Genomic DNA, 24,264 nt, shown 5'->3' on the forward strand with positions numbered 1-24,264 from the left:
TAGAACTCTGACAGTTAGTGGTAAGAGAATGGGGCAATAATATTCCTGGGGGAAGGCAGGCCAGAATGACATGTTTGTGCAAAGGCTGAGAGGTCACAGTATGGAGGCATATTCAGTAAATGGTGAGTACAATAATGTTAAAGAAGGAATCGCTAAGGGCCACATTGTGGAAGAGTTTGAATCCAGCTGAGTTTGAACTTTATGTTGATTTAAGTAGGAAGCTATGGACAGTCTTTGAGCAAGAAATTCAAATCAATAGCAAATTTTTATCAAGAGACTACTATGTACCTGGCATTGTGCTAGGTTCCAGGAATAAAAAAAATGAATAAACATGTTTCCTTACCTTTAAGAAGCTTATAGTCTAGTGAGTGAAATATTCACAACTGTATTTCGGAAATGTAATTGGTGTCTATATGTGATGGATTGAAGTGGGGAAAGAGTAGAAAAGGGATATTAGTTAGGAAGCTACTTTAAAAATCCAACTGTGAGGTGATGAAGACCTGAATTTAGGGAAATAGCAGAAGTAGAAGGAGAGACATATTCTAGAGACACTGCAGAGTTAAAAAGAAGATTTAGCTACTAATTAAATTGCAATAATGATGCCATAAACTAAGCTTGTGGGAGAATGAGAAGCTGTGTTTTGGACATGTAGAGTTTGAAGTACTTGTTGGATATTCACGTGGAGATTCCCAGTAGTCTGCTAGAATACAGGTGCAGACCTTAAGAAATGTCAAGAAAAATTTAAGAATTATACTCAGAAATGAAAGCAAAATCTGTGGGAATCTCTAAGTTCATAAAGAAGAGAATGTAATGTGATAATGGAACAGTGCTGAGCCCTGAACTTGGACAAATGTCTAAATTTCAGAGCGGGACACGGAAAAAGGGGACCAAGGAAGGAGAATGATTAGAGATCACCAATATATTACCTCTAGTATATGTCTTAAGAGTTCCATTTACAGTAGATACAAGCTTAGTACATCTTTCATAAGGAACATTTTTAATCAAGGGATATTTATTTTTATTCATATCCTGCTATGTTTAGAAAACATGTGAGTAGTAATAAAGAGATGAAATATGATTTTAAATTCATTAAACTAAAGCCTTTTAGAATAGAATAATGATAAAATATTTATTAATTTGAAAACTATTCTTTATTTAGCTTTTAAACAGTTTTTAACTCATTTGCTTAACACTTTTTTCTCATTGGGCACTTAAATTTGAGTATAATTTTGGTTTATAAAAAATACTTATGAAGAAATACATAGGAAAAGAATACCTTTACATCCAGTTCTTCAGAGTTTAGCCTAAATGAAACCAAAGCTGCATAAATCAGTGCTAGGTGATGAAGTGTCTTTTCTGTAAGCGGATACCTACAAAGAATTATATTATGATATTTCTATTCATTTGATATTAGATTATATTTATTAAAAATTAATTTTATTTTCCATATTTCATAATATTTTTAAAATAACCTAGCTAAGACAACACCAATGTGGCAAATTTGTGTGTGTGTTTTTCCACTCTGTACTCTTGAAAAAACATCTCCATCTCCATTCTTTAATAATACTGTCAAATCTAGGGGATGCTAAGGGTACGTGTGTTAGGGGAGGTGTGTGTTGTGGGACAAACTTAACCCATCCCTTTACTGACTCCAGGGATAGCTTTATGATCAAAGCCTAGCCAACTAGAATACTCCATCCCCCCGGTCAAAGTAACAGGTTCAGACATAGACACATGACCAGAACCAGGATACATGGAATCCTCCCAGAGTTCCCTAAACTGTTAGAAAATGCATCTTTCTCTTTTCCTTCTGTGGTTACTAAGCAGGTCAGATGTAAGTGCTGAACTGTGGGTAGATATTTCTACTACCTTTACCCACTTTATGTACCCTAAGCAACAAAGAGGAAATTACTAGCTTATATTACGAAGAAGTCCAGGGGAAGCCATTGTTGGATCCTGGGACTCAAACAATACCATCAAGATATTGGCTCTCTTTATTTCTTGGCTCTTCTTTCCTGTTTTGAATTCTTTCTCAGATTAGCTCTTTACATATGAGAAGCTGATAAGAACACTGTGCCTAAACTGTTGACAAACAATGTAGTTTCTGTTAAACATCTGCTTTTCTTCTTAGAGTCTAGAACTTTGATTAAGTGCCAGGCAGAGGGTGCCTACTTGACCAGCCCTTAAAAAAAACCCTGGGCATTGTGTCTCTAATGAGCTGGGCTGGTAGAGAAAATTTTACAAGGGTTATAACAGTTTGTTGCTGAGGAAGTTAAGCACATCTTGTATGACTCTACTAGGAGAGGACTCTTAGAAGCTTCCTCCTAGTTTCCTCTGGACTTTGCCCCATGAGCTTTTTTCCTTTGCTGACTTTGCATTATAGGCCTTTGTATTGTAACCTTGCACTGTAATAAATTATAGCCATGAATACAGCTATATACTGAGTTCTGTGAGTCCTCGTAGCAAACCATCAAACCTCAGAATGGTCTCAGGGACCCCTGACACTCTCACTCAAAAAAGAATTAATGGCATGAACACTAACGTAATTCAAACAATTTCTGTTGTATTTTCAGTTTTCCTAATTTGGTCAGTTGATTAAGATACTTCCTAAATGTTCTCATTCTCCAAAAATATGAATCTGAGATATCTAGAGGTCTGAAAATTGTTATATTTTATAATATATGATTGTGAATATTTATTCACTGTTTACATCTTGAATATAAAACTATCTCAGAGTATTACATAATTATTTTCATGAAAATCTGGGTAAAAATAAGTTTGAATCTCCTTTTATTCTCCCTTGTACCTCAATTGCACTACTAGAACTATAGGTAGATAGTAATCTAAAACAACTTTTAAAAATTTCCAAATCAGTTATTTACTAAGAACACTTCCAAGTTCCAGATAAAGCTCAAAATGCTTTACAAGAAAGTTCAAAGCTTAAAATGCTTTACACCCTTTATTATTCTTCAAAATGAAGTTTTTAGACCGGAATTATTATTTTTCAGTTCTGGTAGAAGGGTAAAACCAGGCTAAATCACTTGCTAGAGATTATTTGTTAGTAAAAGGAGGAATAAAAACCAAAGTATTTAGACTCTTATATTCGAACTTATACCAACCTGATAACAAGTGTATACAAAAAATTTAGTACAGTAGTTAGACAGAAATCAGACAAGTCCAGAATTACAAAATAATAAAATACTTAAAGTAGCAATTCTTAGTGAGATAGGCGAGGGTAGGATGGCTTTCATAGAATGTCCAAGGAAATATATCATCTCCAAAATTCAAATTTGTTTTCCTGTGATCATACCTCCAACTTGAGAATCCTTGACTTAAAGCAAACTAGATGAGCACACAGAAAATTGCATAGCTATTTCCATTCAAATAAGAGGACTTAGGCTTAAGAAATACAAACATAACTTTGGATGAAGAAATGTTTACCTACTCTGAATTTAGTGTTTCTTTGGTATATAAAATTATCCAACAATATCTGTACTGTAATGATAATGCCATCAGCCTCATAATGATATTGTCTGATGCTTTCTCATAATTCAGTTCTTCTAGATCCTATCAGAAAATAAAGAAAATGTAAAAATTCATTAGGTTGAACAGTTATTATGAAATTATGTTATCATATTTTAAGAATTTATGACATACAAATAAGTTGAAAAGAGGCATGGGTATGAGCCCCCATTTCATGGAAAAATTAAAATCATGCAGGAAGTAGTAGGAGAAAAGCTACAGTAGACATAAAACACCTAATGACAGCGTCAGCAAGGAAGACTCCTGAATCTCCCAAGGTCCCAGTTATGAAGAAAGTAGCCTATGGAGTGCCCCTAGTTTGGCACTCCATAGGCTAGTCCAATTTTCTATTGCCTTTGGAATAACCAGATCCTAGTCCTTTGTGGATGCAAGTCCTTTGTGGACTAGGATCTGGTCACTCCAAAGGCAACAGAAAATATGTTTAAAACCTATGAGATAATGTACACTGCATGGTTATTCAGGGGAGATGAGAAAGGAGCAGTTAATGGACTTTCTGAGAATCTCTACCTAATGGTATGGAATCTCCTTTTCCTTCAACATAAGTAATTTTTGATAGATTAAGGAATTCAAAAAATGACCTTCCTCTAACAATAAGTTATATAACTGGACTACAACAGTTTTGCCAGCCAGGCACGGTAGCTCATGCTTATAATCCCAGCATTTTGGGAGGCTGAAGTGAGAGGATCACTTGAAGCCAAGAGTTCAAGACTACCCTGGGCAACATAGCACAACGCTGTCCCTACAAAAAATTAAAAAATTAGCTGGGTGCGGTGGAGCATGCCTGTAGTCCCAGCTACTTGGGAGGCTGAGATAGGAGGATCACTTTAGCCCAGGAGTTCGAGGATGCAGTGAACTATGATCGTGTCATTGCACTCCAGGCTGGGCAATGGTGTGAGACCCTATCTCTAAAAACAAACAGTTTTGCCAAACAGAAAAATATTATTTAAGAACTTTAAATATACAAGACGCAGTATCTCTTAAAAATCTCTAATAGAGTTGTGTTTTTCCATCATATAATTCCTATAACATTTGCTTATCAAAACACATATTGGCCATTAATATATTGCAATATTTATATTGCATACCATCAAACCTGGTTTCTGCTCCCACTCCCACCCCAATAAATTAATTTCTTTTCAATTGGTTCTCCAATCAAGCAAATGTATCAGGGAGATTCACCCAAGAATTTATACATAGAAAATTCCAAACTATATGAATTTTTGAAGAGAAATTCTCTCTCTAAAAACTAGCTTACTTAGAGATAACTCCTGTTTACACTGGAAATGCAATGAATGATTGGAAATTCAATATTATCAATCATCAATTAATATATTATCTCTTTGTAATAAATAAAGTGGCTAGAAATTGCTTTTTTAAAGCTTTCAGTACTATAATTATTCTATAAATACACTTAAAATAGGTTAATACACAATATTAAATATTCTTTATTTGCCCTATCTTCTTAAAGTATGTTAAAAAGCCATAAGGCATCAGAGAAGTTTGATTATAGTCATTTTCCACAGTGATGATTTTAGCACTTGTGGCCCATTTGCAAAATTTAGAAGAAATCACTAATAGATTATAGTTAAGCTTCCTACAGAAAAGATAATAACAAATTACATAGCTATATATTTTAATCTATTTTAGTTTATATTTTTTCTACCTAGTTTTACCTGCAAAATTATGGCAGTGTGTTCATCAACTGTTACCACTACATAACGCTCTGAACTTCCGAAGAGTTTCAATGACTCACTGCATTCTCTCTCTACTAGTGAGATGTTATAGCTGTAAAATACAATATTCTTGAGTGAAAAAAATGAAATGCTAATAAAATTATTTAAGAAAAGTTGTAGTGTCCTCCTACATGTTAAGTTATTTGGATTTCTATGCTTTTTCTTTTACATGTCAATTTGTTCTACTTTATAAAATTTGAAGCATAAAGTTACGATTTATTCAGTATATAAAACAAATCAGCTGAGATGTGTGTTGCCTTAGGCATTGTGCTAAATGTTACTGCACATAACACTATTACAAATGTTTTGACCAGTTTTTTCTAGCTCTTTAAATAATAATTCATGAAATCAAAACATTATGGGACTAAAATATTCTGCATTTATCAGAATTTCCTTTTTTTATTCCTTAAAAATGACTTACATTTTAAGCACTTTTTATTTTATTACTATATATTGTTATTATTTTTAGAGACAGCTCTGTTGCCCAGCCTGGAGTACAGTGGTACTATCATGGCTAACTGTAGCCTTGAATTCCTGGGTTCAATCGAACCTCCCACCTCAGCCTCCTAAGTGGCTGGTACTACAGGTACATGCCATCATGCTCTTAACTACCTTTTATAAGCTCATAGTTTTCTGTGAATTCTCCACAGCCTTAATATATAAAAACAAAAGCATGGAACATACATCTGCATTTTAACTAAGGTAACAGTACAATTATCCTTCCTTGATATGGAGCCCAAGGTCCAACATGCCTGTGACAACTTGTGTGTTATGATAAAGTGTTTCACGATTTGATAACGTCTCATGTTGGTAGGACCTTAGATCTAAAGATTTAAAACCTTGAGAATTCATTTAGAACTTCACAGTCCTGTTTCCCAGGCAGTAAAGTTCCCTAAACAATACTCATTCTCAATATTATCAATGACTCAAGACATGAACATATAATTCACAGAAAAAAGCATATAAAATGTTCATATTTGCTGGTAACAAAAGAAATGCAAGTAAAACATGAATTTAAACAACAAATATTATTTTTGTCCATAAAATTGATAAATATTACCAAAAATATTATATAATTATGACGGTGTAGTATAGGGAAATAAATATACATTGATATAAACTCTCTGGAAAACTATTCTTTTGTGATATAATTCCAGACTTGAATCATAGACACATGGAGCCACATATACAGCAATAATATTTAGCCTATCAGAATATATACACACACACACACACACATACATACATACATATTTTGTTAAAATTGTGAAATCAATAACTTACTTGGATTCTAGCAGCTGAAGTATGTCTGGAGTATTAAGAAGTCCTTCAGATGCAAAAAACACATATGGAATCTGAATTTCTAAAAGAAAACCTCCAAATCTATCCAACAAGGTGCTTCCTAAATAAGAGAAAATTTATAAATATTTCTCTTTTATTCTCATCTCCCAGCTCTTTCTCTTTTTTTACTAAACATGAGGATAAGTAGGAGTAATATAAAAATAATATTCAGCATAAAAAATCAGAAACAGAATAAAAACAGGCTTGAAGAAGAAAATAAAAACCATGTTATCCTACCTAGAAATAAGTTAATAGAGTTTACTAATACCACTATACACTAAAAACAGAGTTTTGCATATATTTCCAGACTTTTTTCAATATATTTTCTTGCTTATACTCACACATGTACACTCACTTCAATAAAGAAAGAAAAATTAGAGTCATTCTCTACCTGAAATGTTGAAACTTGCTTTATTCACTTAAGTATATATTGGACATGTGCTGTATAAATATATACTGATTTACATAAAGATTTTAAATTATGTGCAATAACCCATAGGGAAAACATTTTACAGATCAATAAGAAAAGAATAAATACCTCAATAGATACATGGTTAAAAGACATACACAGTTAATTTATAAAAGAATAGTTACACAAGATCAATTCCAAAGAAACCATTATGGTGACCATATTTTTAGAATTGAGTTGGAATGTCTCAGAATCTATTTAGACTTCCCACTCATATTTGAGGTGAATAGAAAATAATTGATGGCAAGTACTGAGACAGGTGCACTCTCACACTGAGTGTGTTTTATACTCAGAAATGTATCAGATTTATGGATCTGAGAATTCACAGCCTTAGTCATATGAGGTATTACTGACAAATACAAAGAAATAAAGTGACATGTGAAGTGGTTTAGACTTTTTTCTAAGTATTTGTAGATAATTTGTTTTGCATATTACAATTTTCTGAATCAGTTAGCATACTATTACACAATTGTCCCCTAAAAATCAATAAAAAATACTATTGCATAAAAGCCATCAGATGAAGATTGGATATAAATGTAATAAAATTGTGCTATTATAAGTAAAATTTAGAAGTTAGATAAAGGAATGAAAACATATAATTAGTAAAGCTTACTTTACAAATGAGGACTACGAGGTAAGAGACCGTTAAAGGACTACCCCAGGTCACACAGATAGTGGTGGGGTTAGAGGTTGAACTCAAGGCTTCCAATGTCACAGCTTATTTTTATCCATATATCATAAACAGAAAATAGAAAATTTTCATTCTAATAAAGCAAAAAAGAAAAAGGATTTTGTTTATATTCTTACTTTTAAAAACTGTGTCCGGAAGAATCACTTTAAAGGCCATGTAAGGAATATTCAAATCTTTGCAGTGTTTAGTCCAACAAGAGTCTTCCACATAATTGTATTCCACTACAAATGTGAAATTACTCCAGGGGAAATCTGCTCCAATATACTGATTATGTACAACTACACAGGAACTTGTACTAAAGACAAAAGAAAGCCAAGAAAATGGCATTATACTTGTGTTATTATTTGCTTGGACTATTAAAAGATGACTGTTTTCTGGCTGTTCCATCCTTCTCTAATCTATGCCTCATCTTAGAAAGGCACTGGTGCATTTTCTGTTGATTTGCTCTTCAATTGTGTTAATTTCTTTATATTTTTCTTCTTAATGATCATATATATTTTATACCAGGATATAAAAACCTGTAGCCCATTTCATATCCTCACATGGGAGATAGCCTGATTTTATTACCTGAGTACTATCAATAACAGAAATCAGCATGAAAAATCAGTCTCATTTTCTTACAAATATAAGGTCTTAATATTAGATAATCTATGTAATAGGATATTATCTGGCAACTTTAAAATGGGATTTTTTTTTCTTAATGGGCTTCATAAGTGATTTAACAACAAAAAAAAAGATGGACACTTAAATATCATAAATTTAGCTTTCTTATCTCCTAAAAGCTCATAAACATTTTCAAATCTCATAAAACATACCACCTACTATAATTAAAATTCTCTATTGCTGCTTTCTATCTAGAGCACTCTAGAAGTTAAAAAGTATCTATGTCCAGTTTTTATGGGCTTCTATTTGATTTACATGTTTTTTATTATTTGGATCCCAATATTTGAAAAAAATAATTTCTATGTAAAATGAGGCAAAATAAAGAGTTTTACACAATTCAACACTTGATTTATTATTAGCAGGCCCTCACTGAAATAATTTCTAAAGGATATACTTCAGGAAGAAGGAGAACCCTGAAGAAAGAAGATGTAAAAGACAATGCTGAGCAAAGAAACTGGTACAAATATACTCTAAATAGGCACTTCTGTACTACAATAACAATATTATTATTTTTATTTGGAGATATTAACATAAGATTGAATTAAATTTCTGGACACTAATAACATACAATACACAGGACAATGATCAGAATTAAAGTGCCCTACGTAAAGCATTTTTCAGGAAGAGGGTAAAGGCATTGCTTAATTTCAGATTTTGTTAAAATTTTTTTTTTTTTTTTTGAGACGGAGTCTCGCTCTGTCGCCCGGGCCGGAGTGTAGTGGCCAGATCTCAGCTCACTGCAAGCTCCGCCTCCCGGGTTTACGCCATTCTCCTGCCTCAGCCTCCCGAGTAGCTGGGACTACAGGCGCCCACCACCTCGCCCGGCTAGTTTTTTTTGTATTTTTTTAGTAGAGACGGGGTTTCACCATGTTAGCCAGGATGGTCTCGATCTCCTGACTTCGTGATCCGCCCGTCTCGGCCTCCCAAAGTGCTGGGATTACAGGCTTGAGCCACTGCGCCCGGCCCATAAATTTTTAAAGTTAACTTCTAGGAAGATTTTGCTTTTCCTGTGAAACTGGTATGTTTGTTCCTCATAGATGAAGGAATGAATTTTTACCCCTTTAAAACACCTTCAGATTCCAGAAAATCTTTTCTTTGTTTTGAATGAAGGACAGTCAGTGTTAGACCTGTTGGAAAAAAAGAATGCTTTTTTTCATTGTCTTGTTCAGGTACATATTTTTGGTGTGTCATATATTTCACTACCATAAGAATGAGTTAAAAATCTGTGAATAACAAAACTGCTTAAAATACAATTTGCTAGATTATTTTTCTAAGTTTAGCATATCAGAAAGTTTGAACCATAACCAATATTTCTCTTGTGTGTATACATAGAACATGGAAATTCTAAATTTATTATATAAAATAGTAACAAGGATTAAAAACTTATTTTTTTAATTTTTAATTTTATTTTTTTTAAGATGGAGTCTTGCTTTGTTGCCCAGGCTGGAGTTCAGTGATGTGATCTTGGCTCACTGCAATCTCCGCCTCCTGGGTTGAAGGAATTGTCCTGCCTCAGCCTCCCGAGTAGCAGGGATGACAAGTGCCTGCCACCATGCCTAGCTAATTTTTGTATTTTTAGTAGAGACAGGGTTTTACCATGTTGATCAGGCTGGTCTGAAACTCCTGACCTCAAGTGAACCCCCGCCTCAGCCTCCCAAAGTTCTGGGATTACAGGCATGAGCCAACCACACCCCACAAAAACTTAATTTTAAAGTAAGCAAATTAAACACTCACCAATCCTGTGCAGTTAACTTTGTTTTGCTAAATATCATGGTAGATTTTATCTTTGTTCTTTAGCCAAAAATTTAAGTACATAACTAAATAAGAGACTGTATTTCAATGTAATAGGAATGCCTTTATTCTCTTTCTACTGAGTATTTAGAAGCAGAAGACTTATTGGGAACTGTTTCTTAGATTCACTCTTGCTTCTCATACTTTAAATTTCTTATTTTACTAATGTTTAAATAAAATATAATAAATTTCAAAATATTCTGTACTTATCCACACAATTTATTTTTGGTAGACATAATTGATTCAAGAATAGCTAATTCCAGTTCAAATAAATTATATACTCTATTAGTGTATTTTTTCAACCATAAAGTTGACAAAGGTATGATATAATAATAATGAGAGTAATGGTTAATAATTTCATATAACTTTACTTGACATGACAATAGTTCTAGTAGTGATAAGAAGTGAGTACTATTTCTCTTTTATAATTCATAAGGTGATTCTTCTATTTAAAACCTAATCTGGCGGGGGGCAGTGGCTCACGCCTGTAATCCTAGCACTTTGAGTGGCTGAGGCGGGTGGATCACCTGAGGTCAGGAGTTCGAGACCAGCCTGGCTAACATGGTGAAACCCTGCCTCTACTAAAAAAAAATACAAAATTAGCTGGGCATGGTGGTGCAGATCGGTAATTCCAGCTATTCGGGAGGGTGAGGCTGGAGAATGGCTTGAACCTGGGAGGCAGAGGTTGCCGTGAGCTGAGATCACGCCATTGTACTCCAGCCTGGGCAACAAGAGTGAAACTCAAAAAAAAAAAAACAAAATACAAAAAAACAAACAAACCTAATCTGCTTAAATGATTGTATTAGTTATGATCCCAAAGCAGATTAATTACTTAATGAGTGCAGTACTAGATCTTACAAATACACAGAAAAACAGAACTACATTTTTACTTTCTAACACTAGGCAGAAAAGTCCTCGCCTCCAGAAACTGAGGATAACTGCCATCCTGAAAAAGAGTAAAAACATCTTCCAGTTTATAGATTCAAAAGTTTTGTGTCAGTAGATATTGTTGAAATGAAGATAACAAGCTCAGCGATTACATAATACCGGATGCCAAAAGAGACAGCAGTATTCAGCATGAAACCTAGATATGCGACACAGAGTGATAATCTGTCAATAAAGTTGACTGTAGTCAGTGATAACTTAATTGTACATTTAAAAATAAAGAGTGTAACTGAGTTGTCTGTAACTCAAAGGATAAATGCTTGAGGGGATGGATACCCCATTCTCCATCATGGGCTTATTTCACATTGCATGCTTGTATCAAAACATCTCATATACCCCATAAATTTATACACCTACTATGTACCCACAAAAACTAAAACTGAAAAAACAAATCTGTCAGTGTATCTTCAGTAACATCAAAGGAGAAGGTGTCCCACTAAGTAGGTTTAAATATTCTTCGCTGTGGAGCAGGCATATTTCCTCAGATTCTTCACAAAAACATCCTTTGGTTATCCAAGTCTCTTTTATAGTGCAAATATTGCTCAGCACTTTCTTGATTTTTTAAAAAATGTTTCCAATTACCCTGATTACAGACAACTGTGGTAGTCTCAGCCCCATAATTGTTAACTATTGCTCTAACGTTTTGGTACTAGTAAGGATTTTATGAATTTGGTGGATACAAACTCATCTTCCCAGGACTGGAAAACTGAATGAAATAGTAAGATCCAAGTTTACAAATCTGGACTCTGGATACATGATAACGTTGTCAAGAAATAGCACCTTATAAGACTCTGCTTGAAAGACCTTTCCATTCTCACATTACTATAATTTAAAATATTAGTTAACTTTACTTCCTGCACTGATGAGCAGATCTATGTTGCTATACTTGTATATTTGAGTTCAATCTTTTTCACCAGTTTTAGTGTGTACTAGGTATATAGAGAGGCACTAATTGGCACATTCATTTGTTCAATAAACTTTTATCGAGTGCCTTCTATGTTGTGGGCATTTTCCTGAGTGATAGGAATATAAATTAGGGTATGATCTGAATCCCCCAAAAGCAGACATTTTAGCGAGGAAAACAGATAAGAAGATCATTTCTAAGGGTGATAACACCCTTATAGCCTGGGATGGGAAGTGGTGCCTTAGAAGTATGCACATAATGGCCTGAGAGCACAGAGGAAAAGCATTGAAATCAAGCCTTCCTGAACAAATGTTTTAATTAACTTTTTAAAAATGTGTAGCAGTTAACTTCCTAACGAAGGGGGAAGAGTACTCTTATAGCAGGAACAGGAGGTATAAAGGCATAGAGATATGAAACAGCATGATAAATAATTTGGAAAGGTAAGAGTAAAGAACTATTTTAGGAGATGAAGATGGCAAAAGATGCAGCTTATAGAGGGAAGAGAAATGGTAACCAAACGGTGACATAGGTTGACAGTGGTATATTATTTTATTTTTAAGACTGAAGGACTTAAACATTAAGGAAAACAGTCATTAGAGAGAAAGGTTGGACTAGGAAGTAACTGATGGAACAAAGTATTTGAGACTGCAGGAGGAGATGGTATCCACAGCACAAGTGAAAGACTGGTCTTCAAAGGGTGGTTCATTTCTATAGAGAAAAGAGGAAAGGATAAAGAACAGAGAGAAATGCAGGCAAGTCTGTAAATGGTGATAGAGACAGGAGGCAGCCAATGGTCCCCTGGCGAAACCCCTCCTTAAAGCTTAAAACAGCCTGAAGGCTGAAAAACCAGACTGCTGGTCCTGGATGAAGCCCAACCTTTCATGACTAATTCTTTCTGAATAATGCCCACCTGCGCGCTGGGAAGATGAGATGAGGCCTTGGGAGATTCCTGCTGTTTGCAGGAGGGAGGATCCTGTCCTCTCCTGTTCCTGTGTGGTAACCTGGGATTCACTCTGTGAGATGGGTGCCTGTTCACAGGAATTCCTCTCACTTTGCTGAGTTTTTTCCTTTTCACCCAATAAATTCTGCTCCTCACCCTTCAAAGTGTCTGCGAGTCTAATCTTTTCTGGTCATGTGACAAGAGCCTGGTTTTTCTACAACAATGGTAGGGAAGGAAACTGAGGAGGATACTTACATGATTAATGAAAATTAGAAGGCACAATTCCCTTCCAAAAAATGAAAGGATGAGTTAACATAGTAGGGGTTTTTGGTATAGTCATTCGGAAAATAGGAGTAGAACTAAGAATATATAAAAAGATCGTTAAGACGTCTTAAGAGCCCAGGTAAATTTAGAGGGCATGAGTCTGTAGTAGTACCAATCTATATGGCTGTGTGATTCTCTCCAATAATGCTCAGCATCTCAGGTGTAGGAATAGAGAAGTTAAATGAATTGATTGATTCAGGATTGAGGTTTAAATGAAAAGTACAATAGAAGCATGAGACTGATTAAAGTGATGGGTCAAATCACTGAGTCTGGAAAGAAAAGGAGATGAAATTTAAAAAGTAGCTGGTGGATTATAGATCTCTAAGATGTTGAAGGTCATGAAAGAGCTATAGGTATAGACAAAGAGCAATATATCAGAATTTAAAGTTCAGAGGTAGGACAGTTATGCATTATCACAAGTTCCATGGCATAGCCAAGGAACTGAAGATGAATATAATTTTTGTTGTGGAGGCCAATGAAACTATAAGGCCAGGGTGTTGAATGAATCATTCACATTAGGAACATTAAAAACACCTAGAATAATCACAGGACTAGAAGTGTAAAGAATACCATGAGCTAGGTACACAATTGTCCATGGATGATGGGAAATGACCAGGTGGTTAGGAGATGATGAGTGGTAGAGAATGGTATGGCAATATGGCACAGCCTCAAAAGGTGGAGGCATAATGTTTTGAAAGTGATAATGGAAAGCAAGAAATGGCTTTCTCATCTCTATGAGGCACATATATGTAGAGAAAATGATTAGCTTTTATATGAGAGGAAGTAGAATCATGGAGAAAGTTGGGCTTCAGTTAAGACAAAGGAGATGAAGAATGAGAAGAGTTTGCATAACAAGCAATAGATTCTACAGCACAAAGTGGAAAGGGTTGACAGAAGGAGCAGTAGTGGGTAGAAAAGTGTAATAAGTGAGGAAAACAGACAAGATAACTGAAGAACTGAGAGTTGAAGAAAGAATGATACTAAAACGAGAGTCTTAGTTTCAAGTCCTGATTCCCTAACTACCTGTGAGATTTGGCAACCTGCATCACCTTTAGCATGAACTTTAGTTCTTTATTTGTAAAACTGAGTTAATAAAACCTATTCATAGAGTTGTAAGTAGCTAATATTATTTAGCAATTAGTAGGCAATCAATAAAAGGTGTCAATTATTAGTAATAACAAATACATATAAACACCTTGTAGTATATTTATACTGCAGACTTATAGTCCAGATTGATTTAAAAGCTGGTTAGATCCCAATGAGTTATACACTTTCAAAGGGTGAATTTTATACTATGTTAATTATGTCTTAATTTTAAAAGCTGGTTAGATCAATACATTTTTATAAGTTCAAGCATTTGTTATCAAATGAAGCATAATTTAAAACTGCCTACCTTCTATTTTGTTAAGAATTTGAATGAGTAAATGTTTTTCACCATCTGAGTCCATTCTTATTATAATCAGTACCTAGTCAAAAATAAAAATTTCATATATGTGTGAATGATTATTCTTTTTCACAGTTTTAATACAGTGACAAACATAACACACTTTAATTGGTCCTATGAAACTAATGACAATAAGATTACAAAGCAGATATTTCTGTTGTAAAAGATGTCAATACTTAAACACAACGAATATATTCTGTTAAGATCAAATATCAGTGAAGAAAATATTTTGGGGTAGGACATTCTTAGCATTCTTCAAGTATCTCCACATATGTGACTATCAATACATAACTTGTCTCTGTTAGTGTTAAATTCAACTCACACGTTTAAATTTATTGGAGAAAACCAGTGATCTACCTCTATATTTTCCCACTTACCATTACAGCTTTGTGGGGGAGAGGTGGGGAGAGCAAATCAGTTTCAATTTCAAATTTCTCACTTAGATTAAATTATTTTAATGACTTAAGAAAGTTATTACCCAAGAAACTATAAAGTTGTGGTTAAGAAATAGGCACACAGCGAAAAATCAGAAAAAGGCCACATAAATTTGTATCTGGATTTTTAGTGTAAACCATTTGAAATGCTTTTCTGCTTGACAAGATTTTAAAAAGCATTTTCTGTTAAAACTTCATTAATGCAATCTTTATATGCTTGATGTAGGGTAGGCAAATAATTGTGAATGTAATCCAAGGCATAAAACTAAATGTTTGTTTTGGTGGAATCATATGAGATTCTGGCTTGGTATTTTAAAATAAATCATTGAGTTATATTATTATGTATATGTTCATGGACTTATATAAGTACCAGACAAAATTTCTGACAATTGGAGAACCAATCCATAGGAAAACCATGCATAAAAAAACTAAAGTTTGTTTATTTATTTATTTAGAGACAGGGTCTGGCTCTTTTTCCCAGGCTGGAGTGCAGTGGAACAATCATGGCTCACTGCAGCCTCAACCTCCTGGGCTCAAGAGATCCTCCAACCTCAGTCTCCCTAATAGGTAGAACTATAGGTGCACACCACCACACCTGGCTAATTTAAAAAATTTTTATAGAGACAAGGTCTCACTATATTGCCCACACTGGTAAAGTATTTTTAAATTTGAGACATGAATAATGATGCAAATCATCCTTTCTACGGTTCTGATTCTGTTCTGTTACCTTATTCAAGGACTAAACCATCAAGGGACTAAGTAGTATAGACTACTTCATAATTTTAAAGTTAAATGCAAAAATGTATCTTACATCCAATTCTTACTTAAACTGATTATTTTACCTGCTTTATTCCAATACTTAACCTTAATTTGCTGTTGACTTTGCATCCAATTTAGTATCTGACATTGCAATTCTTGTATCTTGTAGTTGATTTCAGGCTTTTTCCCCCTAATAAACTGTACAATTTCCAGCTGTCTCCAAATGTCACCCAAATGGGGCCCTAAAATGCTGTTGTAGATATCTTTTGCCTTTGACAAATATCCTATTGAAGCAAAATTAGAAAAAAAATTGTCTAGGTCTTTGTTTTTTAAGAAACTCCACAGTAAAAAAGGCTGAAAGAAAATGAGTCAAAGCAGAGACAGTTAAAATTTCCTTTAATTGTTTTCTGATTTTGATCAAAGATACTGACTAATAAAAACTTTAAAACTGAGTGAAGCTTAAAAGTATGTACTACATATCTCTTTTTAAGCTATATATATACACATTAATATATGCTACATACTTTCTGAATATAGAACCTATCCTGCCTCCTGTCTTGTTGAATGCTATTGCACTCTTCCTAAATTCCAGGATCTATATTTACATGGAAGTCCTGTTGAAAGGCTACTTAAGTGGAATTTTCTTGGCATTTTATCTGTACAACTTTTGTACTTGATATCTGCTTATTTATGTATATCACTTAGCCTATAAGCTCTTTCAGGGTAGAACATGGGGTATTTGTACATATTTAATTCATATGGCTGCTAAAACAGCAGTGCCTAATTCAGGCTCACTAAGGGCATTTTTAAACATAGATTCATCCTGGAAGATTCATATTCAGTACCTCTAGATTGTGTCCTAATGATTTCTCTCCATGTGATTCTGCTGCACAGAATTTTGTGAATTACTGCACTAGAGCACCTGGCATGGTAACTTACATAGATCAGGTATTTAATGAATATTTGGGTAACAAATGAAATAATAAATTTTAAAAATTTAATGTGTATGTACAAGTTTTACGTATGTGTGCATATTAATTCTATTTTTATATTAAAATTGCTAGACTGATAGGCAACTTAGAGACTGACTTATGTTCTTTCTGCCTCCTCATCTTCAGACCTCCCCCTGATTCTCCATATTGCCATCAGAATTAACCTTTTGAAAAATAAATGTAATCCAGTAGCATCCCTGAAATTCTTTTGTGTAGCTTAAAGGGCTCTCCGTGATTTGGTCTTTTCTTATTTCTCCAGGCTTAGCTCCTGTTTGCCCTCTACCTTGTCCTCTTCAATCTAACCGCATGGAACTGTTGGCAACATTTCCACTGGTCCATTCCTCTGGGCTCTTAATTCTGCCTAGAATACTCTTTTATACTGTATCTACTTGGCAAACTTCTACCTATTTTTTTTTAAACATATTCATCTTAAGGATAGTAGTTTCCATCCTTTGTGCCACTACCATATATCTCTGTTGTAATACTTATCACATTCCATAATAAACACTGAATTTATTTCTGGGTTAAAGCCCAGAAGAGAAACTCTATTATTTGAACCTAAAACTCACTACCTTGCCAGGTTGGGAGAGGGAGCAAACTGGAAGCTAGGAGAAAACACAGAATTCTGGGAGTGGGCAGGGCAGGCAGCCAGACCTCCATGGATTTTTTTTTTTCCTCTGCCATTATACAGAGAGAAAGGACAACCTCACTTGATCTTGGCTTTCAAGAGGTATAGAAGAATGAGAAAGCCCTCTACTAAAAATGTCCAAAGCAACTAGATTATTCATATGGCTTGATACCTGGAGATTAAGAAGTTAGTTTTCCAACAAGAATCTTACTTTTATAGTATTCCTTAAGGTAGATAAATAGTAATGCCAAAGTATGATTTAGTAAATGCATTTCTTAGAGGAACAGAAAGAATTCAGTCCAAGTATAAAGCTCTCAGTGGTCTCACTTAACTAGGGTAAATTATAGACTACACTACTTAAAGATAAATATTGTTTAAGCCAACCTCCATAAATATTATTTCTTTTCTTTTCTTTCTTTCTTTTCTTTTCTTTTTCTTTTTTTTTTGAGACGGAGTTTCATTCTTTTTGCCCAGGCTGGAGTGCAATGGCATGATCTTGGCTCACTGCAACCTCCGCCTGGTGGGTTCAAGTGATTCTCCTGCCTCAGCCTCCGGCGTAGCTGGGACTACAGGTGCGCACCATCACACCAGGCTAATTTTTGTATTTTTAGTAGAAGGAGGGTTTCACCATGTTGGCCAGGCTGGTCTGAACTCCCGACCTCAGGTGATCCGCCCACCTCAGTCTCTCAAAGTGCTGGGATTACAGGCCTGAGTCATGGTGCCCAGCCCATAAATATTATTTATTTAATCCAAGGCTTTGGTAAGTATTGAGCATACTGTACTTGGTTAGATTATGCACTTGGCCAAATATTATTACTAAACTACAGCTACCTTTAGAAAGCCCAACACGGTGCTATTCTTTTTTTCCCTCAGTTAAACCACTTGAGTGTTAATACTGGACCAGGTTGTCTTATCGCCATCCTCAGACAAGTAAGGATTGGGGATTAACAACCCTACTTTACAGTACCTGAAACAAGCATAAGCATGTAGTGTCACATGCCCTTTTATTTAGTCACCTGACTTCATTGTGCTTCTCAGCTTCTATAAAAGATTGCTAGCTCTACAAACAGTGAGATTGGTTACTACTCATGATATTAAAACAGAATTTCAGAATCTAGAATATCTGAGATCCCACTTCTTTAGATGGAGTACATTTACGATTCACTGCTGCTCAATAGTTACCAAACCTTGGATTAGAAAAATAATATTTATGTCTGGATCATAAATAAGACAAAATGTCTGGGTCTTAGATCAGAGGAAATTTATTTTTATTTTATGTTTGAAATAGGTTCTAGGAACTCTAAATTATAAAACCTAATTCCATAAACATACCATTATTAAACAAGTCTAGGCCGGGTGTGGTGGCTCACGCTTGTAATCTCAGCCCTTTGGGAAGCCAAGGCAGGTGGATCACCTGAGGTCAGGAGTTCGAGACCAGCCTGGCCAACGTGGTGAAACCCTGTCTCTACTAAAAATACAAAATGAACTAGGTGTGGTGGCAGGCGCCTGTAATTCCAGCTTCTTAGGGGGCTGAGGCAGGAGAATGGCTTGAACCCAGGAGGCAGAGGTTACAGGTTGCAGTGAGATCACACCTCTGCACACCTACCTGGGTAACAAAGCAAAACTCTCTCTCAAAAAAAAAAAAAAAAGTCTAAATAGTCCTTCAATAAGGGGCCTAAAGCAGTAATGTAGTAAGACAGACATTTTAATTTTGATAGGTTATAAAAAAATTCCAAAATCTTAGAAATTTACAATATGTTCAAAATAGTTTGATTTTTATTACCCAAGTAATTCATATGCTAATATAGACATGACTAAAAAAGAAATTACAAAACATCTTACTCCTTATAGTTATATTTTACATAGCAAAGATTCAAAGCCACAAACATGCAATAAGGACCCAAAATGTTTATGGCAAAATGTCAAATCTCACATTAAAAAGTCATGCATGATAATGATTATACAATGAAATCTGCTAGATTAGAGAATCCTAAACCTATTTTTCTAGGTGATGATAGTGTTAAGGACAATTTCTTTTAATGAATACAAGCAGAATAAAATGTATATATCTCATTAGAATTATTTCAAAATGTATGTAATGCTTAGTATAATACAAAAGAAGGCTACATCATTTCTTATAAGGTGCATCTTTTTCAGAAAAGTAAGTTATTTCAGATGAAATATTTAATAGGAAGAAAAGGGGAAATAAAATATTCCCCACTAACCCAATGCTGTGTCCAAGCTGCATGTTAAAAGGACATCTCTAACTGTTACCAGAAGATGTAAGAGAGCGGCATGCTTGAAAGTCATTTCTCTTTCATCAATTGTACCTAAGTAAGCAAAAATATATTTTAAAACATAGACTATATATTATAGTTTTAGAATATGTATCAGAATCTGCCTAATAATGGGAGCTAACATTTATTATTGAGTGCTTACTATATGCCAGGCTGTATATAAGTTGCCTATTTCATTGAATCCATAACAATAATCCTATCAGATAAGTTTATTATGATCCAAATTTTATGAAAAAGGAAATAGTATTAATGAGGTTAAGTAACTGTCCAAGGTCAGTTAGTGAGTAAATGGTAGAGCTGTCATTTAAACGCAGCTAACCTGAGAATTCATGCCTTGTTGCTTCCAAAGAATATTCAGTTATTTCTACTCCTATTGGGAAAAAGAGTCAACGATTCCCAGATATGAAGCAAGAATAAAAATAGATTCATAACTTGCCAACTAGTTAAGATAAAAGTAGAGGATCATAACATGAAGAAATACCTTGAAATGGAGGTAGACACCTAGGAATATTCATTTAAAGTTATAACTCAAACAAAAGATAAACTCACAGGGACAGGCTAATTGCCTACTTGTGTTCCATTTAGTTCCAGAGCTTTTTGGATGATAGATTGGATTTTTTTGCATATAAAAGTGAGACCAAGAAGATGGGATTCTAGACTCCCTGCCCCAATTTAACCAGAGAAGCTCTACTTTTCTTTTTCATGTATTGGGATCTCATGAAATATTTATTTGAACAAAGAATTCTGCTAAAATGTTTGCAAATTGATGATCTATTCAATGACGATCAAGGCAAATATGTAGTAGGGAATTAAGAGGCAACAGGAAAGCCAATTATGGGTAGTATATTCAGCCCCTAGAAGGACTTGTGGGAACAAGTCAATCATGACCTGCAAGAGATGAGAATAAGGCAGAGAAAACATATTTGGGGAACTGGAAATGCAAAAATGTTTGGAGAATGGAGTACAGACTAGGAAACTAGTTTGGGAAATGGTCTGACTTCTTTTAATCTAGGTTTACTTAGTCATTACTTGTAGGCTTAGTTTTATGTCAATTCCAGGGCCAATGAAAGAATATTAAATATAACAACTATTCACTTGCTTGGGATTAATGCAATATTGTTCCAATTGGATAGCCAAAACCATGTCCCTTTTTTGTCTTCCATTATACTTCATACATACATATGCTGTGTATTTTATAATAATCATCACTCTGCTCAATGATGTTCAAAGCCTTTAGAAGCTCAACCCATATTCAGCTAATTTAAAACCCGAGAATTACAGGACTGAAACTATACCCAGAAGATGAGTTTTTATTTTATGTAAGTCTTGTCTTCTTTCATAAAGGCCAGTTTGCTGACAATTGTTCTTTTCTATCCAGTAGAATCATTGCCAGAATGCCAGCTCCACAAAGTGTTGATCTTGATGCCTTTCTGTGGCTCAGGTATTTCAAGTAGTAAACTATGGATTAACACCTTCCTTTCAGATCAGGTATTCTATCTAAGTAATACTACTGTGACCTCAAGGTTTTGGTGACTAAAATGTTGCTCCCCTCAAAGACTGGGCACTCTATATGGAATAAGATTAGATTCAACTTTCTTTTCATTTGTAAAAGATAGTTAACCTTTAAAAACTATATAGGACATCTAAGTTTAATGAATTCAGAAAACAGACTTTAAAAATAAATTAAGTAGATTCCAGGTAAGATGGAGTAAGTACACTTCACCCTATCTCTTCCATTGAATACAACTATAAACACAAACAGAATACATGAAATAGCTATCTGAAAACTCTGAAAGGTAAATGGTAACAAGTGGACTGGGGAAGGAGATCAGATTTCAAAATGCCACCAAACAAGTGGTGAGTTTCCTATTTTTTCTGCTTCTGGTATTTACTGGCCTACACTAAAGCAGCCCAAGGCCCACAAGTGATTACCACCATGTGGACAGAAAGAGCTCCAAGAGAAGTCCTCATTTTGTCTAATATAGAAAACTAAGTTGATGTTTTTTGCTTTCAGAATTTTCAAAATGTTACTCATTGTCTTTTCATTTATATTATTTATGTCAAAAACTCTCATGTCACCCTTATCTTTGTTCCCTGCATGTGGCATGTGTTTTTTTCCTCTGGTTCCTCCTACAGTTCTCTTTTTATTATTGGTTTTGAGTAATTTGATTATGTGAACCTTCTTTGTGTCTCAAATTGTATTAAGTGTTCATTGAGATGTTTGCATCTGTGGATTTATAGTTTTCATTATGTTTAGAAAGATTTCAGTCATTATTTCTTCAAATATTTTTTCCATTTACTCTCTTTTCTCCTCTCTTTTGAGAATGCTAATTACAGTATGTTAGGCTGCTTTAAGTTGTTCCACAGACTACTGATGCTCTTTTCTTTTTCGTTCTTTCATGCTTTACAGTTTTTGCAGAGTGACTATTTCTATCGCTATGCTTTCAAGTTAACTAATTTTTTCTTCTGCAATATTTAATCTGCCATTAATTGCGTCCACTATATTTTTCATCTCATGCATTGTAGTTTAATCTCTAGAAGTTTGATCTAGGTCTTTTTAAAAGTCTTTAACTTTTCAAGCATACAGAAAACAGTAATAAGAAGTTTCAGTGTCCTTTTCTGGTCATTCTAATGTCTTTGTTGATTCTGGGTTTGTTTTGATTTATTATTCTCATTATGGGTTGTACTTTCCTGCCTCTTTGTATACTTCATGATCTTATTGGATGCCAGACATTATGACTGTTACCTTGTTGGGTAATCTTGTATTCGTATCAATCCTCTTGTGCTTTATGATGGGATGCAGCTAAGTTCCTTGGAAGTAGCTTGATCCTTGGGGTGTTGCTTTGTGATTTGTTAGGCAGGTTCAGAGCAGTGCTAAGTCTAGGGATAATTATCCCCCACTACTGAGGCAAGATTTTTCTGAGTACTCTCCTTAATCCTCTATGAATTATGAGTTTTTCTAGTCTAGCTGGTGGGAACAGCCATTATTCCTGCCCTATGTGAATGCAACATAGTAGTCCCTCTAGTCCTTTCAGATGGTTTGTTTCTCCAACTCCAGGTAGTTTCCTCACATATATTCTTTGTTTGTTTGTTTTTGTTTTTGTTTTGAGATGGAGTCTCACTCTGTCGCCCAGGCTGGAATGCAGTGGCGTGACCTCAGCTCATTGCAACCTCTGCCTCCCAGGTTCAAGCGATTCTCCTGCCTCAGCCTTCCAAGTAGCCAGGATTATAGGTGCCCGCCACCACACCAGGCTAATTATTGTATTTTTAGTAGAGACGGGGTTTCACCATGTTGGCCAGGCTGGTCTCGAACTCCTGACCTCAGATGATCCACCTGCCTCGGCCTCCCAAAGTGCTGGGATTACAGGCATGAGTCACTGCGCCTGGCCACCTCACATATATTCTTTGATCAATCATCTGCTGAATACTTGAGGGAGAGGCTCTGCACAATTCTGTACTCTCTGTGTGAAGCTCTCTGCTCTCTAACATTCTATTTTGAACTCTTATCTGTCTTGGTCTCCCTGGACTCTTACCTCCTGTCTCCTCAACTTAAATTGTCCACCAGGCTCGGCCTCGGGTAACTCTCCCTACACCATGGCCTGGCAATTCTTTCAATACAGGTAGCTCGGGTAATGGTAGGGCTCATTTCACTCATTTCCTCTCTGTCAGGAACCACTGTTCTTCATTACCTGATGTCCAGGGTCTTAAAAACTGGTTTTATGTATTTTGTCTTTGTCTTTTTTGTTGTTATTTCTGGTAGGAGGGTAAATCTAGTCCCTGTTACTTCATCTTGGCAGAAATAAAAAGTCTAGGATTGACTTTAATTAATCTAGTTTTTGACCTCCTTTTTTGGGAGGAGACTGAGTGGTTCATATGCTGGCAATAATAAAGTTAGTTTCTGCAATAGGAATCTGTCAAGTAATATATGTCAATTAGGAGCTTCACTAAGAAGTAATGCCAGGTGCTATTTCTTACCTTTTTCTCTGCTTAGCTGATTCTCCAGTATTGGTTTGGCTGGGTATCATAAGCTGAATTACAGTCATGCCATCATCTATGACTAATTTCTGAACCTTCTATACCCAATTTGTACTAATTTGATACAATAATTTCTAAACATCTTTTTAAATAACGTGCCTTTTATTTGAACTCACCTTGGTGAACAGCATCACTTACTACTTTTTCTTGTTCCTTTAAGAGAAACCTTGTTTGGTCAAAAATAACAGTGGCAAATTTCCACTTAGCAGTAGGGAGAGTACAGGAGGATACAAGATTTTTTAAGATAGGAGAAGCTGCTGCTTCGAGGAGGCAAAATGCTTGGCACTGGCTATCTGCAAAAATAAAAGCATTAATGGCAGTGTTTTAATAA

The 24,264-nt window shown here is 34.9% G+C and overlaps 1 protein-coding gene across 3 annotated transcripts in view; it reads right to left on the minus strand.

Annotated features, from left to right (window-relative positions):
• LOC105511568 (chromosome unknown open reading frame, human C9orf84) overlaps window positions 1-24,264 on the minus strand; it is a 105,099-nt gene that overhangs the window by 12,415 nt on the left and 68,420 nt on the right. For all 3 annotated transcript variants that reach the window (XM_011941735.1, XM_011941730.1, XM_011941742.1), the window contains 10 exons: window positions 24,050-24,226; window positions 19,827-19,931; window positions 16,087-16,265; window positions 14,738-14,810; window positions 9,498-9,567; window positions 7,894-8,072; window positions 6,561-6,678; window positions 5,217-5,328; window positions 3,446-3,567; window positions 1,277-1,370 (listed from right to left, as the gene is read on the minus strand). In XM_011941735.1, coding sequence (XP_011797125.1) covers window positions 1,277-1,370; window positions 3,446-3,567; window positions 5,217-5,328; window positions 6,561-6,678; window positions 7,894-8,072; window positions 9,498-9,567; window positions 14,738-14,810; window positions 16,087-16,265; window positions 19,827-19,931; window positions 24,050-24,226 — 1,229 coding nt within the window. The remainder of the gene's footprint in view (window positions 1-1,276; window positions 1,371-3,445; window positions 3,568-5,216; window positions 5,329-6,560; window positions 6,679-7,893; window positions 8,073-9,497; window positions 9,568-14,737; window positions 14,811-16,086; window positions 16,266-19,826; window positions 19,932-24,049; window positions 24,227-24,264) is intronic.

This window comes from Colobus angolensis, unplaced genomic scaffold, assembly GCF_000951035.1.
Source record: "Colobus angolensis palliatus isolate OR3802 unplaced genomic scaffold, Cang.pa_1.0 Scaffold103, whole genome shotgun sequence".
NCBI classification, from domain to species: Eukaryota; Metazoa; Chordata; class Mammalia; order Primates; family Cercopithecidae; genus Colobus; species Colobus angolensis.